The 24,476-nt window shown below is 38.7% G+C and overlaps 1 protein-coding gene across 2 annotated transcripts in view; it reads right to left on the minus strand.

The window, feature by feature from the left end:
• The window catches only part of OLA1 (Obg like ATPase 1), a 173,164-nt gene extending 151,713 nt beyond the window's left edge, over positions 1-21,451 (minus strand). The window contains exons 1-4 of one of the 2 annotated variants that reach the window (XM_045800331.2): positions 21,279-21,451; positions 19,887-19,987; positions 4,779-4,922; positions 780-907 (exon numbers count right to left, since the gene is read on the minus strand). In XM_045800331.2, coding sequence (XP_045656287.1) covers positions 780-907; positions 4,779-4,922; positions 19,887-19,987 — 373 coding nt within the window. In that variant the 5' untranslated portion in view covers positions 21,279-21,451. The remainder of the gene's footprint in view (positions 1-779; positions 908-4,778; positions 4,923-19,886; positions 19,988-21,278) is intronic. The other variant, XM_045800332.2, reaches the window with a different exon arrangement.
• Between the last annotated feature and the right edge of the window lie 3,025 nt (positions 21,452-24,476).

Consider the following 24,476-nt stretch of genomic DNA (forward strand, 5'->3'; position numbering starts at 1 on the left):
TTTTCTAACTGCTCATTATAATTGCTATAGTTGCTATCTAGTCGTGGACCACAAGCAAAAGCACTAAATCAGACCACAACTGGCCTGTACCCCAACTTGCATTTCCTTCATTTGCACTGATTTGTTCATTACAATACCATACCATTAGAATAACATGCGGTGCAGTCTTGACCTGAACCTTAACCTAAACCTAACCTGAACCTTTCCGTCAACGTATTACTATGTTCTTGGCTCACTCCTGCACTCAAAAGAACATAAACTAACACATAGTTCTACCAGTTTTTCTCTTTGCTTTATATCCCTCTCTCCATTAAGGACTAGCTCATCTATAGTTTCTCCTTAACCCTCTCATCTCAATAAATAACCTGGATGCCTTTCTCTCCTCTGGAATAACGGAATCCTCTCCTCTATTCATTCTGCCTTCTCAACACATGGAAACCAAGAATGCAGAAAAGTTCCACAAGTTAAGAAAATTTCAAAATGCCTTTATTATCAACAAAATTACATCCACATAGAAACACTTCCCAGTGGACTTAATCCAGAACAGGGGATGAAATTCAATTAGAATATCAATACAGCACATATTTGCTATGGAAAAAGCCCTCTTGTACGGAAATGATACTAAATAACATTAAAGTCACAATTAGCAGACCAAGCCATGATTCATCTTGTGAAGCAAAGCAAATCTATTAGTCAGTCATTTCTAATTTTATTTGAGCAATGGAAAGAAAACACTGATTATAATGAAATGAATCAATTAAATAAATAACTGTACTTACGTGTTAGATGAAAGATTCCATCACAGGCACTGATATGAGATAAAAAGGCATTTCCCAGGCCTTGACCATTGTGAGCTCCTTTCACAAGGCCAGCAATATCCACTACATTTAGAAAGGCAGGAATTTTGCTGAAAAACAAAAGATGGTTTTATTATAAAATAGTACTAAGAACCTGTTTATTAGCCAAATAGATTTCCAAAATATTTTACATGAAGTAATCCTGTCCCTTCTAGAACAATATTTATAAGACTCTCAATGATGATTTGATAAATGAATACCAAAAAAATTAAATAAGAAATAATCTTTTAATACTTTAGGACTTTCTTACCTAGGAAAATGAAGGAAAACTATAAAGCAGAATAGATGTTTTTATTGTGTCTATAAAAAACTAAAACCGATACCTGATAAAAAACTAAAACTGACAAATTTTACTACAATGTTCTGTTGGCCCATGCATATAGACACAAAAGCAATGGAGAACATTTTAAGAGTGTACCGATAAAAGTAATCATTATAGAATGAGCCAACATACTTTGTGACCCCCACTGGACTAAAGTGATTTACATGTATTATTTCAAAGTTCAAAACAACTCCAACAGGTAAGTGCTATTTATTAAATCTACTTTAAAGATGAGGAAATTGAACTTGAGAGGAATTAAGAAATCTATTTACATTCAGGGGACTACTCAGCTAATGATGACAAAACTGGGATTCAAACAAAGGATATCTGGATTTGCACTTAATCATCATGTAGGTTATATAGACCAAAAATGCAGGTAATTATGTGAACTAGTTATCAGCACAGTAATAATCTAGATGTTAACAACAGCAACAGAAATAGAGATATATACAAAATAAACTTGCTTTGTTCAAAGTAAAGGCGTAGTAAACACAAGTTAGAAACCAAGTTAGGAAAACCAGTTCGCCATGTAAATATGGAGATTAAAGGACAGTTGACCCTTGAACAACACAGGGGAAATATCCACATAAAACTTTTTACTCTCAAAAAAACTTAACTACTAATAGCTACTATTGACCAGAAGCCTTAACCAATAATACAACAGTTGATTAACATGTATGTATATATGTTATATTCTATATTCTTACATATAAAAATAAAGTAAGCTAGGAAAAAGAAAATGTTATTAAGAAAAATCATAAGGAAGAGAAACTATACAGTACTGCACTGTAAAAAAATGTATGTATAAGTGGGCCTACACAGTTCAAACCTATGCTGTTCAAGGGTCAATTGTACTATGAATTACTGTCAATTTTTTTTATTTGCTTAACCACAAAGAGGCCAAAATTATGTTATAGAAAAAAGGAAGATGGTTCCCACTCAATATTTTTATTTCCAAAAAAACATTTAATCAATGTTCACAATGTTATAGAAAAAAGGAAGATGGTTCCCACAATGTTCACAATGTTATAGAAAAAAGGAAGATGGTTCCCACTCAATATTTTTATTTCCACAAAAACATTTAATCAATGTTCACTAGCAATGTTCACTAGCAAAGGAAAAGAGAAATTAATTCCCTCACTGACTAAAATTTCAACAAATTTGAAGTCTAAGAGCTTTATGATTGTTGTTCTCTTCCAGTCTCTGAGAAATTTCAGCAATGTCACATGACCACACAGTCTAGCAGTGACAAGAGTAAGAGTGGGGAGAAAAGGTAGCACAGTAGCCGGGGCCTGGATAAGGCATCTTGGCAGGAGAGCAATCTAGTAGTAGCCAGGGACCAAACCAGCAGTGTTCAAATCAGCCAACAAGACAGAGGGGTCAAGAGATTGGTGAGATATAAAGGAATTAAACAAATAAGCACATTAATGGGACCACTGGAGAAATCCAAATGGAATCTATGAGTTAGATGGTAACACTGGATCAATGTTAATGTCCTGATTTTGGCAGTTTACTGTGGTAATGTAAGAGAATGTCTGGGGGCGCCTGGGTGGCTCAGTCAGTTAAACGTCCAACTTTTGGTTTCGGCTCAGGTCATGCTCCCAGGGTCCTAGGCTCCACATCCGGCTTCCCACTGAGGAGTTCCCTGCTTCTCCCTCTCCCTCTGCCCCTTCCCTGCTCATGTGCACACTCACTCTCTCTCTCTCTCAAATAAATAAATAAAGTCTTAAAAAAGAGAGCGAGAATGTCTGTATTTAGTAAATACAAATTTAAGAATTGGAAGTGCAATATGGCATCACGTCTGCAACTCATTCTCAAAGGTTCAAAGAAATTTGGGTAAAGGGCACACAAGCATTCTGAGGGTAATTTTGCATCTTTTATATAAATTTGAAATCACTTAAAAATAAAAAGGCTTCAAAAAGAAAACAGAAGCCAGTTTGAGGAGTCAATTTCAGGACTATAATTTGAACCATGTCCAGTGACTGACGTACTGTAACCAATTAAGTAACGCTTCCATGAATGAATATATGAGTGAATAAATGAAGACAAGAAAGCTCTTCCTGACAGTCAGCGGCCAACAAATAGTAAGAAGAAATGAGGGAATTATAAAATCACCATGTGGCAATCATCACTATAATAATTCATCAAAAAAATCAGTGGATGCTCAATCTAATGGATGAAAGTAGAGAAAGTAAATAAATTTGGTATATATTTTGTGGTTAGAACTCATAAGAATTGGCATGCCTGGGTGGCTCAGTTTGTTAAGCATCTGCCTTTGGCTCAGGTCAGGATCCCAGGGTCCTCAGATTGAGTCCCACATCGGGCTCCTTGCTCAGTGGGGAGCCTCCTTCTCCCTCTGCCTGACACTCCCCCTGCTTGTGCGCTCTTTCTCTCTCTCTTTGACAAATAAATAAAATCTTTAAGGAAAAAAAAAAGAAAGAACTCATAGGAATTGTTGATAGATTGGATGTAGGGGTAAGGAAAGAGAGGAATCAAAGATAAATCTTAGACTTTGACTTAAGCAACTGGGGAAATAACAGTGCTATTTATGGAATTATGAAAGTCCTAAACAACAAATTTGGCACAAGGCAGAGTGAAATGAAGACGTCCATTTTGGACATGTCAAGTCTGAGGCATCTATTTAGTCATCCAAGTGTCAATGTCAAGAAGGAAATTAGATATGTCTGTAGACCAGCAGACTTTGGGAATAGAGACAGAAACTTGGGATTTATCAGCACATTTCAAAAAGTGAGAAACTAAAGGCAAAATAAATTCTCATAATAGGGAAATAAAGTGTACATTCATATAATACAGTATTAAACAAAGTTATATTAGAAATTATTTAAATCTGTATTTTTTAACCTAGAAAAATATTAGTAATACCCCAAGTAAAAATATATTCTATTTTTGTAAGTAAGGGAAAAGTATAGAAGGATATACCTCCAAAGTATTTATATCTGTGATATCAAGGTATAGGTGACTTTTACTCTTCTCTTTATACATTTCCATACTGTCTGAACTTCCTACAGTGAACCTGTATTATTTTATTTTTTCTAATTAAAGATATAATACATGCTTGTTACAAAACCTTCAAACAATATAGAATACAAGAAAGTAAAAATCATAAATAACAATAATAAATAAAAGAAAGTAAAAATCACCTAAAAATTCTACTACCCAAAGATAACCATCAAGCAGTTTCATACATTTTCCTATGTATATACATGTACACATATAATTTTACATGAATGGAATCATATAATACAGGCTACTTATTCCCTCTACTTCATACTCCCCGAAAAAATAACTGCAATGTTAACAGCCAGATGTATACTTTCCTCACCTTTCTCTATGGTCTCTATATTATAATTGCCCATAATACATTAATTTTGGAGAAAAACCCCTTCTGTATGATTTTTTTTTTAAAGTAAACTACACCACACATGGGGCTCAAACTCAAAACCTCAAGATCAGCAGACGCATCTTCTACCAACTGAGCCAGCCAGGCACCCTCTATATGATTTTAAATATATCATGTACATATTTTTACTCAGTCCATATAGGGCCAACAAATAAACAATGTATAAAGATTTTCTTACCTTGCTGGTTTGTGGTACTGGCAAAGAAAGTCAAACCTTTCATCTGGCACAGGTACTCTGCTCTCATTAGGATCAATAGTGCAGAATGGGAAGTTTTCTGCTGAAGCCTGACTATTAGTTAATACATTGAAGAAGGTAGATTTCCTAAAATAAACAAAAACAATTTCAATCAATTCTTAGGTTAACACTGAAAAAAACTGAGAATCATTTTCATTTCAATGCTCAAATAAGATCCATGATAATTATAAAACCAAGCTGGGAAGGGAAGGTGGAGAATAAAAGAAATGAACGAAATGTACTAACAGAAACGAATGTTTTTACTAACAGAAAAGAATGAAATTTACAACAATGCAGCTCATGATTTATAATCAGGTTATGTTCCTATTTGAAACTTGAAAAGCACTTTCCCAAAGAATCTTTGTTATAGTAACTAGTTTCACACACGATAAAAAGTATTTTATTCCTAAAGTACCTGGTAGTAGCAGTACCACTTCACCTATATCTAATATAATCTTCTCTAGCATAAATGTAGAGAGGTGTGCATCTAGGTAGGCCAATCACTTCCCAAGCATTCTGAATTGGGAAATAGATGCCAATTATCTAATAGGAAATGGGAAGTTGGAGCTCAGACTCCCTACTAATTGTTAATAATACAGATTACTGTTAAATCTAGAGTTATGAACTGTGAATTACGAAAAATCAAAATATGAATTTTTTCAAGGTATAATAAATTAAGAAAAAATCAATTAATAATAAATCGTGGAGGCACCTGGGTGACTCAGTTGGTTAAGCGTCTGCCTTCAGCTCAGGTCATGATCCCAGGGTCCAGGGATCAAGCCCCAAGTCTGGCTCCCTGCTAAGCAAGGAGTCTGCTTCTCTCTCTCCTCCCTATTTGTGCTCTCTCTCGCTATCTCTGTCTCTTTCTCTCTCAAGTAAATAAATAAAATCTTCAAAATAATAGTAATAGTAATAATAAATTGTCACTAATGTTCCAATTACCTGATTCTTATCAACTAATACATGCTCAGAGAATGCCAACTCATATTAACACTAGCTACATTTCTTTTCTTTCTTTTTAAGTAGACTCCACACTAAGTGTGGAGCCCACTGCAGGCTTGATCTCACAACCCTGAGATCAAGACCTGAGCTGAGATCAAGAGTCAGATGCTTAACCAACTAAGCCACCCAAGCACACCCAGCTAAATTTCTAAAATATGATCATTACAGTGTCAAAAATCATAGAGTAAAATCCAAAACAAAATGGGACTTTTAAAGGTTTCTTGATCTATTCTGTACTATTTTCCAATTCCATCACTAATATGGACAGCAGAGAATTCACTATAGTGAATTTTCTTGCTCCAGATATAGGACTGTAGCACACATGAGGACTTAAGATGAAAATTACTGTTACATATTCTTCTTAAACTGGAGAACCTGAGGAAGTACCTAAGGTTTGTGTGGCAATTATAAGGCTGGTACTTGCTAACTCTAGTTAGACTTAATTATGTAAAAATGTCTGCATATGGACCAAATTTGGTAACAAAAGAAAATTCAAAAAAGTGCAATGGTTATGTCAGGATGGTGAGATTATGAATAATTATTATTCTTTTTCAAAGCTTTCTTTATTTATTTGTCAGAGAGAGACAGAGAATGCGCGCACAAGCAGGGCAAGCAGCAGAGGGAGAGGGAGACGCAAGCTCCCTGCTGAGCAAGGAGCCAGATGAGGGGATGCCGGATGGGATGCAGGACTCGATGTGGGATGGGGTACTCGATCTCAGGCCCCTGGGATCATGACCCGAGCTGAAGGCAGCCACCTAACTGACTGAGCGACGCAGGTGTCCCTTTCTCTTTTTCAGACAACTTTTAAGATAAAAATGTCTATTAAGATGTAAACTAAGCCCATAGGAAGAAATTTATACTACTATCATTAGCTCAACTGATTGAACTTTTAACCAAAGAAGTAACCCCTTTAAAAAACAACAACAACAAAACAACTCTGAGACCCTTATAAGAGAGTTATGAACAAAAAGCAACAATCAAGTCTTATTGAAATACTACTGGTGAGAAGTATATTTCAGCAACTAGACACGTTTAACTTGTACCTGCCTATAGATCTTTAAATATTATTCTTATATCACATTCAGACTAAACATTTTTGAATAAAGAAGAAATGTTTGCTAAAATAGCCACATAAATCATTACTGGTTACTCAGGGCACCACTGGCCAAATCAGTAGCCTTTAAATGGCTGCCTGTAACAGATCAGCGAAGAACATAAAGACATGCATTACCAAGCATCTTTCCAGACCTGCTGTAAGGACCAGTACTTTGAAAATATCTCACGTGTTGATGTAAAGCCATGTTTTGAACCAACAGGCTAGATTCAGACTTAGCTAACAACCCACTAAGTAATATTCACTGTTGTAGAGTTTATACTGGCAATCTCTGAGAGTCTGGTAACAATCCCAGAACTCTAGGAATGATAATTAAAAAGAAATCACTACTTTTTTTTTAAGGTTTTATTTTAAAATAATGGCTACACCCAATGTGGGGCTCAAACTCACAACACTGAGATCAAGAGTCACATGCTCGGTACTGGCACAAAAACAGACACATAGACCAATGGAACAGAATAAAGATTCCAGAAATGGACCCTCGGCTCTATGGTCAACTAATCTTTGACAAAGCAGGAAAAAACATCCAGTGGAAAAAAGACAGTCTCTTCAATAAATGGTGCTGGGAAAATTGGACAGCTATATGCAAAAGAATGAAACTTGACCACTCTCTCGCACCATACACAAAGATAAACTCTAAATGGATGAAAGACCTCGATGTGAGACAGGAATCCATCAAAATCCTAGAGGAGAACATAGGCTGCAACCTCTTTGACGTCGGCCACAGCAACCTTTTTCATGACACATCTCCAAAGGCAAGAGAAACAAAAGATAAAATGAACTTCTGGGACTTCATCAAGATAAAAAGCTTCTGCACAGCCAAGGAAACAGTCAAAAAAACTAAGAGGCAGCCCACGGAATGGGAGAAGATATCTGCAAATGACACTACAGATAAAAGACTGGTATCCAAGATCTACAAAGAACTTCTCAAACTCAATACACAAGAAACAAATAAACAAATCATAAAATGGGCAGAAGATATGAGCAGACACTTTTCCAATGAAGACATACAAATGGCTAACAGACACATGAAAAAATGTTCAAAATCATTAACCATCAGGGAAATTCAAATCAAAACCACACTGAGACACCACCTTATGCCATTAGAATGGCAAAAATTGACAAGGCAGGAAACAACAATTCTTGGAGAGGATGTGGAGAAAGGGGATCCCTCCTACATTGTTGGTGGGCTACAAATTGGTACAGCCACTTTGGAAAACAGTGTGGAGGTCCCTTAAAAAGTTAAAAATAGAGCTACCCTATGATCCAGCAATTGGACTACTGGGTATTTATCCCAAAGATAGAGATGTAGTGAAGAAAAGGGCCATATGCACCCCAATGTTCGTAGCAGCATTGTCCACAATAGCTAAATTGTGGAAGGAGCCGAGATGCCCTTCAACAGACGAATGGATAAAGAAGTTGTGGTCCATATATACAATGGAATATTACTCAGCCATCAGAAAGAACGATTACCCAACATTTGCAGCAACATGGACGGGACTGGAGAAGATTATGCTAAGTGAAATAAGTCAAGCAGAGAAAGACAATTATCATATGGTTTCACTCACTTGTGGAACATAAGGAATAGCAGGGAGATCGGTAGGAGAAAGAAGGGAAGAATAAAGGGGGGGGGTAAACAGAAGGGGGAATGAACCACGAGAGACTATGGACTCTGGGAAACTGAGGGTTTCAGAGGGGAGAGGGGTGGGGGACTGGGATAGGCCGGTGATGGGTATTAAGGAGGACACGTATTGCATGGAGCACTGGGTGTTATACGCAAACAATGAATCATGGAACACTACATCAAAAACTAATGATGTACTGTGTGGTGACTAACATAACATAATAAAAAATTAAAAAAAAAAAAAAAAGAGTCGCATGCTCTTCCGACTAGGCCAGTCAAGTGCCCCGAAATCACTACTTTCTATAAAGCTAGCTTTTAATTTCAATCCTGTTAAGATAAATGTCACAGTACTTAATTTAAAATAATCTGCATATTTATAAAGTTCTTCTGTGTATTTATAAAGTTCTAGTCCACCTACTTCCAAAAAGATTCTGAAGCTCAATACAATTTTTAAAATAAACACATATAATAAGGCAGGTAGGGACACCTGGATAGCTCAGTGGGTTAAGCATCTGCCTTCAGCTTATCCCAGGATCCTGGGATCGAGTCCTGCACTGGGCTTCTTGTTCAGTGGGGAGCCTCCTTCTCCCTCTGCCTCTGCCCCTAGTTCTCTCTCTCTCTCTGACAAATAAAATCTTAAAAAAAAAAAATAAGGCAGATAATTTCTTAAAGAGAACTCACATTCAGATTATGATCTTTAAATACCATGTCCATTAAAAATAACCAGGAATGGGGGGCGCCTGGGTGGCACAGCAGTTAAGCGTCTGCCTTCAGCTCAGGGCGTGATCCCAGCGTTATGGGATCAAGCCCCACATCAGGCTCTTCCACTATGAGCCTGCTTCTTCCTCTCCCACTCCCCCTGCTTGTGTTCCCTCTCTCGCTGGCTGTCTCTATCTCTGTCAAATAAATAAATAAATCTTTAAAAAAAAAAAAATAACCAGGAATGGGTGCCTGGGTGGCTCAGTCAGTTAAGCGTCTGCCTTCAGCTCAGGTCATGATCTCAGAGTCCTGGGATCAAGTCCCACATCAGGCTCCTGCTTAGCAGGGAGCCTGCTTCTCCCTCTTCCTCTCCCTGCCTCCCACTCATGCTCTCTCTCGTTATCGCTTTCTGTCTCTCTCATAAATGAATAAAAAACAAATAACCAGGACTTATTGGAGAAATGGCTAGTTCCAGATCTGGGACCAGAAATATACAAGCTATGTCTCAATTTTTCCCACAGAAAAGAGGGAGTTATTAAAGATCATAAAGTCTTATAAAAGGACTCTGAAGCCAACCCGAATAGCTAAAAAATAGATCAATCTGGGCATCAATAAGAACAGCTATGATAACTGTAACAAATCAAATAACTTTATTTCCATGAGTTGTCAATAATCCTCAATAAAACAAAACCAAAAGAAGCCCTCTCTGGCCACCTTTTAAGGATGCTAGGGTGACTGATTCTTTTAAAGATTAAATAAAGCACTTATTTCCTATATGAACTGTACTTTTAGAGTAACAAAGAGTTGATTAAGAGGAAATTATCTTATGGACATATTCCAGCCAATAAATGAGGAAAGAATAAGAAACTTAAAATACTACCATTTTGCTATCCCTAAAAAAATGAATGGATCTGGGTAATGATCACCAATGACAGTTAATACTGCAAAAAGAAAAAGAAAAACAAAAACATAAAAAACATAGTGCCTCCTAACAGAAGAAAAGAAGTATATACAACATCTTTCAAGTATTAAGATAAAAATTATTTGATCAAAAATTATCTGCTACTAATCTAAACAAGCCTTTGGATATTACTGCCACTTTATAGGAAATACAGAGGAAAGAAGACAGTATTAAATGACACCACAGAGAAGCAATCAACAAAACTCAGACTTTGGAAAATTCTATAAGATGAACAACCAGATTTCTTCAACAAGTCAATTGGGAGAGGGCAGAAATTCTGTTTCTGGGTGAGATGCACACTCGCAGCAGACTAGACCTCTCACCCAGAACTAGAAAAGCCATGTAAATGCAGAATACAGAAAACATCTGTTTGAAAGACTTCTAGAAATCTGGAAACAGAAAAAAGTCTCAAAGAAGTGATCTGACCACTTTCACTCTGGGAACATTTGCCCAAACAGATAAACTTTGAGGCCATTGTCTCCATGCTCAGTACTGAGTGAAATAAGCCAATCACAAAAGGACAAATACTGTATGATTCCACTTATATGAGATATCAACAGGAGTCAAAATCATGTAAACAGAAAGGAGAATGGTGGTTGACAGGGGCTAGGGAGAGAGAGAAATGGGAAATTGTTCAATGGGTAGAGAGTTCCAGATCTGCAGGATGAAAAAGTTCTAGAGATGTGTTACCTAACAATGTTAATACAGTTAATACTACTGAACTGTACATTTAAGAATGTTTAAAGGGTAACTTTTATATTGTGTTTCTTACCATAATTTTTAAAAAGTTCATAGCATGAAAAAACATCAAATTTTAATTGAGAGACACTATATAAAATACCTACATCCATACATTTCAAAAATAAATAAAATTTTCCATGACCTTTAAAAGATTTGTACTAGAAAAAAAAGACATTAGTGGGGAAAACTGGTGAAAGCCAAATAAAGTCTACAGTTAATAGTAAATACATAAATGAGCAAAAAACAAATCTATCTGAAATTATGTGGTAACACAACAATAGAGATCAGAATTCTGAATAAAGAAAAACACTGAAAATTAAAAGATTTAAGAAAAAGCCATCTATCAAATACTTTTAAGGCACACAATTACTGCTGAAATAATAACAGGAAAGACTGAAAAGGAGAGCAGATCTGTCATCCAAAAGATTATTCAAAACACGTTAAAAAGAGAAAGTAAATAATTCCCAAATCACAAATTTCCATGAAAGAGCAGGCAAACTGGAATGCTGACAAGCATACAATAAACATGAAGTTCATTTAAAACAGTACTGGGGAGTTTTGCTTTCCCTTCTACTATGGGACTGCCCTCCTGCCATAAAGAGCTATAAAACTAGACAAAACATATGAAATAACAACTTCCAGACAGAGGACAGTATGTAGCACAGCCCTGTGTTCCCTACGAGAACAACAAATGAACTAAGCTCTACAAATGCCCCAACTGACTGCCTAAAAGTGATTTCAAAGCCATAGCACAGTGAGGGAGAACCAACAGAACCTGGCAGTCATGCCAAGTTAAAGAGATGGAGATGAGAGTTCGAAGAGGCCAAACCAGCTAGAATTTACAGGGCAGTGTAATGGAAAGGAAGAAGCTGGACAGAGGGAGGGCTCTGGAGATCAGCAAAAGGTATCCTCAAGACTACAGCTAAGTCATGATTTGTACATGAGTAAATTCAGTCTCTAAAAGGCCAGGGGAAAAAAAAAACACTCAAAAGCAACAGAGTGAACAATTCTTAGGCTCACACAGAGCTTGGAATAGTTCACAACCCTACCAGTCAGAGAAGAGAGATCATACAATATAAGGGAACTTGGGTACAGTCCTCAAAAGAGTCAAATCTTACAGGAGGGCTAAAGTAACATCAGAGCCAAAACTATTATGAATTCATCATAAGAAAACAGAATAGGAAACCTCAAAATAATCAAAATGATACACAAATAACTAAATGCCAGAATGAAATCCAACACTTTTTAAAGGAATACAATAAAGTACAGCACTCAACATAAAATCCAATATCCGGAATCCCATAAAAACTACAAGGCATGCAAAGAAGCAGGTAAATATAGGCCAAAATCAGGATAAAAGCCAATAAATACAAACAAATCAGGTAATGATAGAGATAACAGATTTAGCAGATAAGACCCTAAAGTAAATGTTATAAATCTTTTTAGAATTTTCTGAAGGGCATAAAAGGAAATATGAAGACAATGAGGAGTGAAATGAAAGATATGAAAACTATGCAGACAGAACTACTGTAGGAAAAATACAACATTTGAAATAAAATGAAATTGAAAAACACACTGAATAGGATTAGCTGCAGATTAGACACTGCAGAAAAAATGATCAATGAACATGAAGACAGAGCAACAGAAACTACCAAATGAAGCATAGTGGGGGAAAAAAAGAAAAGATTGGAGGAAAAAAACCCAGAGCCTCAGTGGAATACTATCTAGATAACTAACAAACTTAAAATAAGAGTCCCAAAAAGAGAGGAAGGGGGAGGTGGGATGGGGGAGCATTTGAAGAAATAATGGCCAAATAGTTTACAAATTTAATGAATATCATAAACTCACAAACCTAAAATCTCAACAAACGCCAAGCAAAAGAGGCATAGGAAAACCACACCAAAGCACACGATAATCAAATTGCTAAATACCCAGTAGTAGAGAAAATTTTAAAAGCAACTAAAGGAAAAAACAAGACATTATGTACAGAAAAACCAAGATTAAGAATGACAATAGTTTTCTCATTGGAAAGCTAGAAGAAAATGGAAGATAACTTCAAAATGCTAAAAGGAAAACTGTCCATGGAATTCTCCCCAGTGAAAAAATTTTAAAAATGAATGTATAATAACCACATAAAAAGATACTCAACATTAGTAGGCATCAAGGAAAGGCAATTCAAAACCAAAATGAGATATACTTCACACCTTGGCTATAATAAAAAAGATAGCAACAAGTATTGGTGGGAATGTGGAGAAACTGGAACTCACATATATTGCCGGTGGGAATATAAAATGGCATGGTCACTTTGGAAAACAGTTATGCAGTTCCTCAAATAGTTAAACATAGGGTCACCATACAAGCCAGAAATTTCACTCGTAAGTATACTAGAGAGATGAAAACCTATGTATACGCAAAATTCTGTGTATTCCAAGGCTAGAGCAGAGAAAGTACAAATAGCCTGGAACATACTGTGGTACAAAACAGTAGAAAATACTCGAAATATAGAGAACATACCCAAAGGAATATGAGTAAATAGGAAGGCTCCTGATGGCCAAATATGGGCAATCTGAACAACAAAATAAGTAATAGTAGTAAGAGATTATAACCAACAGAATAAACTAAGAATCCAATCCTGATATGAACAAATTATAATCAAATACATGAAAAATGGGGAACTCTTCTTTGTTTTTCCTTTTTTTTTTTTTTAAGATTTTATTTATTTAACAGGAGAGCACAAGCAGAGGGAGCAGCAAAGGGAGACAGAGAAGCAGACTCCCCACTGAGCAGGGAAGTGAGGCTCGATCCCAAGACCCAGGATCATGACTTGAGCTAAAGTCAGATGCCCAACTGACTGAGCCACCCAGGCACCCTTGGGAGCTCTTCTTTACAATAGAATTCTAGCCAACAGAATTTCTATTATTCCTTCTATAAATTGTTCCTACTATAAATGTAAAAGGAACAATGGAAACTTTAAAATCACCTTTTGGTAAACACCATAATAACTATTTCAAGCAAAAATCATTAATACATGCCAAAATTAGGGGCAAACATATAAGAAAATACTACTTACAGAACTTCAAAGTACCTCCCACAAGATATTTGTTAATTGCAATGGGAAATACAGTAACCCTTTCAGGAAGAAATTTGTCAGACACCTCCTCAGACAACTGATCAAAGATAATATCACTAGTAATGGGACAAATCAACATCATGTGCTTCCTGATATGATGTACTAAGAAGTACATGTCACTTCTATACCCTAAAATGCATAACCTGAATTTATCAGAAGAAAACATTAGACAAACCCATCTCATTTAGTGAGAGCAACCAGAAGAGCTATCCCATCACACAGTAAAATCTGGAATATCAAAATATAGTTTCTCAAACAAAGGCAATTATAATGGAACAAAATCAACCTTTTCAAGAAACGGTGCTAGAACAACTGGACATCCACAAGCAAAAAACAAAAACAGAAAAAAATCTAGATACAAACCTTACACCCTTCACAAAAATTAACTGAAAATGGATCACAGACCTAAACATAAAAAGCTAAACTACAAAACTTCTAAAAGATAGAAGAAAAATCTAGATGACTTTGGGTATGGTGATGACTTTGCAGATACAATACCAAAGGTATGAGCCATAAATAGAAAAACTGGACTTCACTGAAATTAAAAACTTTTTTTAAAAGATTTTATTCATTTATTTGAGAGAGAGAGCGAGCATGAGTAAGAGGAGGGGCAGAGGGAGAGAGACAAGCAGACTACCCGCTCAGCACGGAGCCAGACGCAGGGCTGGATCCCAGGACCCCAAGATTATGACCAAGCCGAAGACAGACGCTTAACCAACTGAGCCAATCAGGTGCCCCTGAAATTAAAAACTTCTGCTCTGCGAAAGACAATGTCAAGAAAACGAGAAGACAAGCCACAGACTGGGAGAAAATATTTGCAAAAGACACATATGATAAAGAACCATTATCTAAAGTATTCAAAGAACTCTTAAAACTCCACAATAAGAAAGCAAACAGGGATCCCTGGGTGGCTCAGTCAGTTAAGTGTCTGCTTTCAGCTCAGGTCATGATCCCAGGGTCTGGGGATTCAGCCCCATATGGGGATCCCTCTTCTGCGAGGAGCCTGCTTCTCCCTCTTACCCCTGCCCTCTCACCATCACTCTCTCAAATAAATAAATAAAATATTTAAAAAACAAAACAGGGGTGCCTGGGTGGCTCAGTCATTAGGCATCTGCGTTCGGCTCAGGACATGATCCTGGAGTTCTGGGATCAAGCCCCATGTCAGGCTTTTCCGCTGGGAGCCTGCTTCTTCCTCTCCCACTCCCCCTGCTTGTGTTCCCTCTCTCGCTGTCTCTCTCTCTCTCAAATAAATAAATGAAAATCTTTAAAAAAAAAAAAAAAAAAAACCTGGTTTTTAAAAACAGACCAAACATTTTAATAAATACCTCACCAAGAAGATACAGATACAGATGGCAAATATGAAAGATGCTTCACATTATACGTCATCAGGGAAATGCAAATTAAAATAATAATGGGATACCACTACACACCTATTAGAATGGCCATAATCCATAATACTGACACCACCAAATGCTGGTGAGGATGTGGAGCAACAGAAACTCTCATTCACCACTGGTGAAAATGCAAAATGATACAACCACTTCAGAAGTTTCTTATAAAACTAAACATACTCTTACCATATAATTCAGCAACTGTGCTCCTTGGTATTTACCCAAAGGAGCTGAAAACTTATGTCCACACAAAAACCTGCACATGGATGTTTATAGCAGTTTTATTCATAACTGCCAAAACTTGGAAGCAATCAAAAAATCCTTCAGTTGGTGAATGGATAAACTATAGCATATTCAGAAATGGAATATTATTCAGCACTAAAAAGAAATAAGCTATTTAAGCCATGAAAAAACATGGGGTAATTTCAATGCATATAACTAAGGGAAAAAAGCCAATCTGAAAAGGCTACATTACTGTAAGATTCCAACTATATAACATGCTGGGAAAGGCAAAATTATGGAGATAGTAGAAAGATTAATGGTTAGGGAAGGGTGGGTCAATAGGCAAAGCACAGAGCATTTTTAGGGCAGTGTGGAATTACTCTGTATCATACTATAATGGGAGATACATGTCAATATGCATTTGTCTAAACCCATGGAAGGTACAATGACAAGATTGTACTCTATGGACTTTGGCTGATAACGATGTGTCAATGCAGGTTCAACTGTAACAAATGTAACACTCCGGTGGGAGAACTGTTGATAATGGGGGAAGGCTGTCAATGCGTGAGGGCAGAGCATATAAAAGAAATCTCTCTGGGGGCGCCTGGGTGGCACAGCGGTTAAGCGTCTGCCTTCGGCTCAGGGCGTGATCCCGGCGTTCTGGGATCAAGCCCCACATCAGGCTCCTCCGCTATGAGCCTGCTTCTTCCTCTCCCACTCCCCCTGCTTGTGTTGCCTCTCTCGCTGGCTGTCTCTATCTCTGTCAAATAAATAAATAAAATCTTTAAAAAAAAAAAAAAAGAAATCTCTCTGGTGGGGGGATGGGGTAACTGGATGATGGGCATTAAGGAAGGCATGTGATGTGATGAGCACTGGGTGTTATATGCAACTAATGAATTATTGAACACTACATCTGAAACTCATGATGTACTATACGTTGGCTAATTGAATTTAAATTTAAAAAAGAAATTTAAAAAAAATCTCTCTGCCTTCCCCTTAATTCTACTGTGAATCTAAAACTATAATTAAAAAAAATCTTAAAAAAAAAAAAGGTAGTTTCTGGGGTACGTGGATGGCTCAGTCAGTTAAGCATCTTACTCTTGATTTCCAGTTAGGTCATGATTTTGGGGTCCTGGGATCAAGTCCCGAGATGGGCTCCACACTCAACAGGGAGTTTGCTCGGATTCTCTCTCTCCCTCTCCCTCTGCCCCTACTCATTTGCTCGCACTCTCTCTCTCTCTCCCTCAATCTCTCTCTAAAATAAATAAATAAATCTTTAAAAAAAAAAAAAAAAAAGGAAGTTTCTCCCAAAAGCCGCCAAGCCTCACAGCCACAATAATACACTGATCCAAGAGGAGCTAATTTATAAGGGGTCCCTGAGGTTAAAAAAAAAGAAAAAAAAAAGTAGGGGTGCCTGGGTGGCTCAGTCAGTTAAGTGGCTGCCTTCAGCTCAGGTCATGATCTCAGGGCCCTGGGAACAAGCCTCGCAGTGGGCTTTCCGCTCAGTCAATGGTGAATCTGCTTCTCCTCTTCCCTCTGTGATCTCTCTAGCTTTCTCTCTCTCAAATAAATACATAAAATCTTTAAAAAAAAAAAAAAAAAAAAGCAAAACAAATCTAGAAACCAAATCTTCATATTCTTGCATAATCATGGGTTTGGTATTGTTTCTACTACATTGAAAGCAGCCATTAAAACATGTGTCCTTATCATTAAGCCTATACACTACATCAAGGAGGAAAAAACTAGCCCATTCATAAATAATTCCTGAGCGCCTAATAAATTCTAAGTGTAAGGGGCACCTGGGTTAAGCATCTGACTCTTGATTTTGGCTCAGGTCATGATCTCAAGGTCCTGGAATCAAGCCCTGCGTCGGGCTCTGCACTCAGCGGACAGTCTGCTTGAGGATTCTCTCTCCCTCTGTCTGTCTTCCCGCTGGCATTTCTCTCTCTCTCAAATAAATAAATAAATCTTTTTAAAAAATTCTAAGTGCTAGAAATATAACAATAAAGAAGAACAATACAATCCTTGCCTTCAAGAAATTTAAATTCTAATTGGCGGGGGGGTGTTAAAGGGCTGATTAAATTAGATAATACATATATAAAGCGCTCAGAATAGTAACTGTCATATAGTAAGTGTTTGATAAATATCAGCTATTAGCCATAAACATTACCTTTACATTTTTCAGTAATCAGGCCTAATATATGTTAAAAAGAAAATCTTATTTGTCCAGTTCTCTACAAATCAAGACATTCTTTAGATGGTTTCTGTACCAAATGTCCTTATTTTTGATCAGCAGGCCATCTTTTAAAGAACCACCCCCATACCCAATCTATCTCTTGTAGACCTATCCAGAGGTAGACATGTCCAGTCAGATTTCCCTATACAGTAATGTGAATCACTGGAGAGGCAGCAGGAGATGAGAAATACTCAGTTCATACGGCTGAGCTCCGTAAGGACCCATCTCTATCACCCTTACCCATGTTCCTGTCCTTCCTGAGGTCTGCTGTTCGGGTTGTCCTTCAATTCTGTCCTTCTAATAATTCTCTTTTTCCTGTTTAAAACAGCCAGAACTTGTATATCTTACCAAGAACCCTATCTGATACAGTTATGTAATGTAAGATCACTCTACAAAAAGGAGTATTCACAAACAATTGCCAAAAATCAAACTGAACATTACTAAAATGAGAAAATTTTACTATTTGTAAAGTATACCTCAATAACACTGGAGGGGGGGATGATAGTGGGGTGGGTATTTAATTTAAAAGCATAAACAGCACATTTATACTGGATAATATATTTTCAGGTTATTTTCATATACATTAATTATATTATGTTCTATGGCTAAAATGTTCATATAAGAAACACTTCTTAAGTTGTCTCAGTTTAAAGTAGTCCCATTTAAAGTCAGGCTGCATTGACGGCAGTGATTTTAAAAATAAGAGATATTAATATCTAAAAACTGTCTTACTAGTGAAATAAAGCTCACACCATAATGATCATATCTTGCTTTCAATTTTATTGACAACACCCTACAGTACTTTGCTTAATTACTTGTTTTGCTTACATTTCCACTCTCTATTTAGTCTTACTTTGCAAGCAGCCTATATCACAGCAGGAAACCCCTTCAAAATGCAAACCTCTCCAGCTCTAGGAAAGACTGAAATTAGGACAGCCACACTTGCTCATGTTTTACATCACAAGAATTTAAGAACTGCCATACTTGGCCATCCTATGCCTCATTCACTAAAAAATCTCTAGGACAGGGACTCCAAGGAACACATGAAAAAACATGGTTATCCTACTTGCTACCAATTGAAAAGCCTAAAGCACATGCCAAAATGTATTCATTCACCTTAATAAATCCATATTGGATCTGTTACCATTAGTACACCGTAATCACTTTTGAGACATTTTATATTTTAAGGTCAGTAAAAGGCATTAAAATTGAAGGACAAATAATGAAAAAGGCAGACTAAACATTCAAATTGCACGTGCGTATGCTAAACTCTACATGTATTTCCTACCACTGCCTTATTTGCAAATAAATGATTCATTTTAATTTTAAACATTACAAAACTCAAAGTTTTGCTCTGGTAACTTTCAGATTTAGCCACTTTATAATATATACCCTTTTATCTAGCAACTTCCAATATTAAACTCAAAACTGTTACTTCCTTCTCCAGTAAAAATTAAGCCATCTGATCCCTGCTCTCCCAAGAATCTAATCAACTTTGTACTGTGACTTTTAGAACTAATTCCTAAAGTATTCTACTACAGCCAGCCTAGGTAGGTACCCTACATAGCCAGCGAGCATAAAAATCAAATTTAAACTACTTCAATTCCACTTAAATTCAATACTGAGTGTCTCCCAATAGTGTCTTACGCAAACAGAGCTGATCTGGTTCAACTTAATGTTTCAATTCAAATTGCTTCCTCCTCTAGTTTAGCAAAACAAAAAGAAGTAATTCAAGTTTCAACACAGTATCTGTGTAGAAAACCAAAAATAAAATACACTCAAATGAAAACCTTGTTTTGCAACATTAATATTCCAGCTTCCTACCTTCTTTTCTTCAATTTAAGTTGTAATTACCACATGAGTTCCTTTTCCTACAACAAGACCCAAAATATTTACAAGATGAAAAAGAGAAATGCCCAACATTCACCTACCCAACATTTGGCAATCCAACAATACCAATTTTCAAGGAGGTTCCAAATCTTCCAATGATTGGAGGTGGTTTAATTGCATCACCTCCCTTTTTGGGGGGCATCTGAAATGTCAAAACATACATATAAACAAAATTTTTCATACTACCCATTAACCAAAAGCACATTTCATCACACAAAATATATTACTGAGTAACAAATTAAGAATAAAACATACTGTATATACCAATCCAAAACCAACACGGAGCTAAATCCACTTTTTCAACAAAGATGTGCAAAGTTCTATGAATAGCTCTGATTCTGATAGCTGTCAAGGCAGTCACTCCTAAGAAGTCCTGGAAAGATTAATCTAAAAATATGTGGCACCATAAATCAAAAATAAACTTAAAATTTAGCTGCCAATCTTCCATCCATACTGTTCACAAAACTCTTTCTTAATCTGATACATGGTTACAAGAACGAAGGCATTCAGAAACAGGAGCACAGACAGGAGGGTCAAAGAGTATCCATTCCAGTACTATCAGCAACCAAATCACCTCCCCCCCAGACCATTCCTCTTAGCTGGAACCCATTATTTCCCATTTTCCCCACAAGCACCATTTTCACACGGATGAACACACACCAGTATCAGGGTCTCTCCGATCAAGTGTCTTCCACCTTTGGCACTGTAGGTACGACTCAATGGTCCTCATAAGCAACCTCCAGAATCTACCTCCCGTTATTTCTGGTCGTAAATGAATCCACTAACTCTTTTTATTGCCAAATTGAAACTTCCCAGGTCCCTGCTAATCTGGCTCCAAGTTCCTCCGTGCAGAATTAATCCCACTTTACTACTGCAAGCTGAACTCACGAGGACTGCTAACCTCATGTTTTATAAACTGGGAACTAAAACTGTCCCTGTCTTCTGGCGCCTGCTGAACCTCCAGCAGCCAGCTGAGGCCCCGCTCATGAAGTGATATTCCAGCTTCTTGATCCCTGACCCCTATGGCCAGGGATCTCCCTTCTCGGGGTCTTAACTCACACCTGTTCCCAGCCAAAGCCCAGGCCTCCGAAGCATGCGTGAGCCTCTCCTGTCCTCTGGCCTCCCACCGACGGGTGCCCGGCAGCCCTGCCAAAGCGGGCCTCCACCCAACATCTCCTCCCGTGGACTGGGCCACTGGTCGTCCCGGCCTCTGCAGAAGACTTCCCCCAGAGAGTGCCGGGGTGAGGCGTGGGCCGCTCTCAGGACGCGCGGCCTAGTCCAAGAGCGCCTCATTCATCCACACACCCCACGCCGCCCGCTGCCCTCGCCCATCCCGGCCACCTGGCCCTGGCCTCACACCGGCCTCAGGGCCACGGGCTGGGGCGCCGAAGACGAGGCGGGGGGCGCGCCCGTGGGCTCCCGAAGGGACTCACCGTGCTCGGGGCGGGCGATGACACGGGGTCCCAGCGGTAGCGGGAGACGGGTCCTGCCGGCAACGGGAGGCGGGGAAGAAGGAGGAGAAAGCACAGGCCCGGCCCCTCCGCCGAGCAGCACGCACGACGGCGGCGGCGGCGGCGGTGGTGGCGGCGGCGGAACGGGCGGGCCGGGCGCCGGGCGGCACCTGCGCGCAGATGGCGCGCCCCGCCCCGCCCCTCGCTCCCGCCCGCCCCGTCCATTGGTCCGACCGGCCAGGAGGCGGGAGCAGGGTGGGAGGAGTCAGGCGGCACCGGAGCGGACGGGAGGGGGAGCCTGAGCCCGAGCCAGTCTGACTGCTTTCCCAACTCACACACACAGCCGCTGCTTACCCTCTGCGCTAGCCCCGGGAGCGCGCGTCTTCCGCCCTGTCAGCACGCGGTGCTTCTCCGCCCCGGGTCTCCGCTTCCCTCCCGGAGCGTAGCCCGCGTTGCTGCACGCGCTCTCTCGTGGGCCCGCAGCCCCACAGATCACCCGCGGGATCTCGAAGTACCCTCGGCCTGACCGCCCGTCCCGAGACGGGTAGCCTCAGGTCTGGCGAACAGCCGCGGCAATCCTGCGGACCTCCTGGCTGGTAACCCAGTCCTCGGGGACGAGGACCCCGGCCCGCCATCCTTTGCTTGTAACTTTCTTCAGCCAATCCAAATGCTGTTAAATAAACTTTCTTAAAGGAAAAAAAGATGGTGGGCGGGGCAAGGGAAGCTTACTTTCTAACGATTCCTTCAGCACCTTATGCTTCAAGGGTTTTACAGGCACTGGATCCCATAATACGTTTAATAGAGCCAGCTTCCCCTCCCCCCCCTCCTTTTTCTCTGGATGGTTATGAGCAAGGGCCTTTGGAATTTGGGAAATATACGTTCCCATCTGGATTCCACTCTTGTGACCCTGGACAAAGTACCTCTCTAGGCTTCAATTTCCTCTTGGATAAAAATGAGACTATTGAGACGTACCTTAGGAGGTTATTGTGAGGATAAAATGAGATATGTGTAAAGCTTGCAGCAACAGTACCAGGCACAACAGGAAAAGCTCATAAGTAGTAATAAAGGGTAGTGTTCATATTAGGATTTCATCCCATCTCACCCACACCTAACTACACCATGAGCTCTATCTGTAGAAGGAATTCTTTCTGTAAACTTCCAAGTATGTGTTGCAAGAATGTAATACTTTTCCAAAAACTGTAACACTAGAAGCTTCTTTCAGGGAGTCTAGTTCATGGGGCACCTGGCTGGCTCAGTTAGTAGAGCATGTGACTCTTGATCTCAGGGTTGTGAGCCCCATGTTGGGTGTAGAGATTATTAAAAAATACAAAATGAAACAAAGACTAGTTCATAATAAAGAAAAAATATGAATTGGTTGCTATCCCCATTTTACAGGTGATGGAACAATATCAGAAGGTAATGTAATTTGGATTAGTCATACAACTAGTAAATGGCAGAAGCCTGATTTCAGACCTCAATCTAACTGAAAGATCCGTTCCCTCTCAGCAAAATTTTTTCTAATAATTCCTTATAAGCAACAACTGAGCCATTATTTATAATAAAATTGCATTAAGGTTTTTCTTAGCCCTATGAGAGTGAACTACTGAGGCAGGATAAAAAGATTTTTCTGTAAATTTGGGATTCTCAAAGACACAGTCACCCTGATTTTATTTTTTAATATCATTCATTAATATGCATTATTTATATTCTCTCAATCTAGCTCCCTTGTTAACAGAACAATGCATTTATAAAACAGGTGTCTGGGTACACTCTAACTATGAAACAGAGGGATGCTAACTAGGCCACATTTTGTACCCACCATCAATATGACTCGTCCTAACAAAGTAATTCCTAAATCATTTACTGCTGTTTTAGTAGTGAGGTTCTATAGCTGCTTTTCACACTGCTGCTTCTGGAAACAGAGAGGAACCATTACTTAAAAAGCTGAAGAATCCCAGAGAGCCTACTTTGTCCAGCAACCAGCCACTCCAATACTAATCGAAAATGTTCCCCAGTCGTAGAGAAGTAGAATCATCTTCAACTTATCACTGTCTTTTGGCCAAATATAGCTACTTCTTCATTCTCAATATTGCTCAAATCTACCCATTCCCTTCAATTCACACTATCAAGTCCTTGAGTCAATTACCTGTTTCTCTCTTTGCAGTTACATCTTTCTTACTTGCACTTTTGACCACCTTTAAAGTGCCTTGACAAAGCATGTCACACTGATCTCACTGAGCTGGGCAGAGTTTCAGGAGAGGCCAAGTGGCTACTGCTTGCTAAGTTACCTGATAACAGAACTCCATCTCCAACTCACAGTCACCGGGAGTCAATTCATATTCACAGGAAAGGGGATCTGAGTGGCCCAGTTTAGCTAAAGTTGTAACAAGGGCCAATCAGCCTTAGCCAAGTAGGTAGGGGTCACATAGTAGAAACATCCCTATGAATGACCTTTACTACTATAGCAGGCAGTTCTCAGAGAAGATCTTAGCAGGATATCTACTATTCTTTTTTTTTTTTTTATTCGACAGAGATAGAGACAGCCAGCGAGAGAGGGAACACAAGCAGGGGGAGTGGGAGAGGAAGAAGCAGGCTCATAGCGGAGGACCCTGATGTGGGGCTCGATCCCATAACGCCGGGATCACGCCCTGAGCCGAAGGCAGACGCTTAACCGCTGTGCCACCCAGGCACCCCAGGATATCTACTATTCTACATGATCAATGAAGACTTAGTGAGACAAACAGGATAATAACTTTACAGGGGAAGGGAACCACTTGCAAAAAAAGAGAAAAAAGTATCTGGGGGGATGGGAGAATTAGGGAGGTTTTGGTCAAAGGGTACAAACTTGCAGTTAAAAGATAAGTTTTGGGGCTCTAATGCACAGCCTTGTGATTATAGTTAACAATACTGTATTATATACTTGAAAGTTACTAAAAGACTAGATCTTTAATGTTCTCATCACAAAAAAGAAATAATTGTGTGAGGTGATGGAGATATTAGCTAGCTATAGTGGTAATCATATTACAATGTATTTGTGTATCAAATCAACACTTTGTACACCTTAAACTTAGTTATATGTCAATTATATCTCACCTTTCTAAAGTATCCTGTATAGAGTTATGAAATAGCATTTTTTTCTGTTACCTGTATCACATTTTTTTTCTCTCTACATTAAGCTAT

This window comes from Ursus americanus, chromosome 1 (assembly GCF_024610735.1).
Source record: "Ursus americanus isolate L20-20 chromosome 1, mUrsAme1.1.p, whole genome shotgun sequence".
In the NCBI taxonomy this organism is placed as follows: Eukaryota; Metazoa; Chordata; class Mammalia; order Carnivora; family Ursidae; genus Ursus; species Ursus americanus.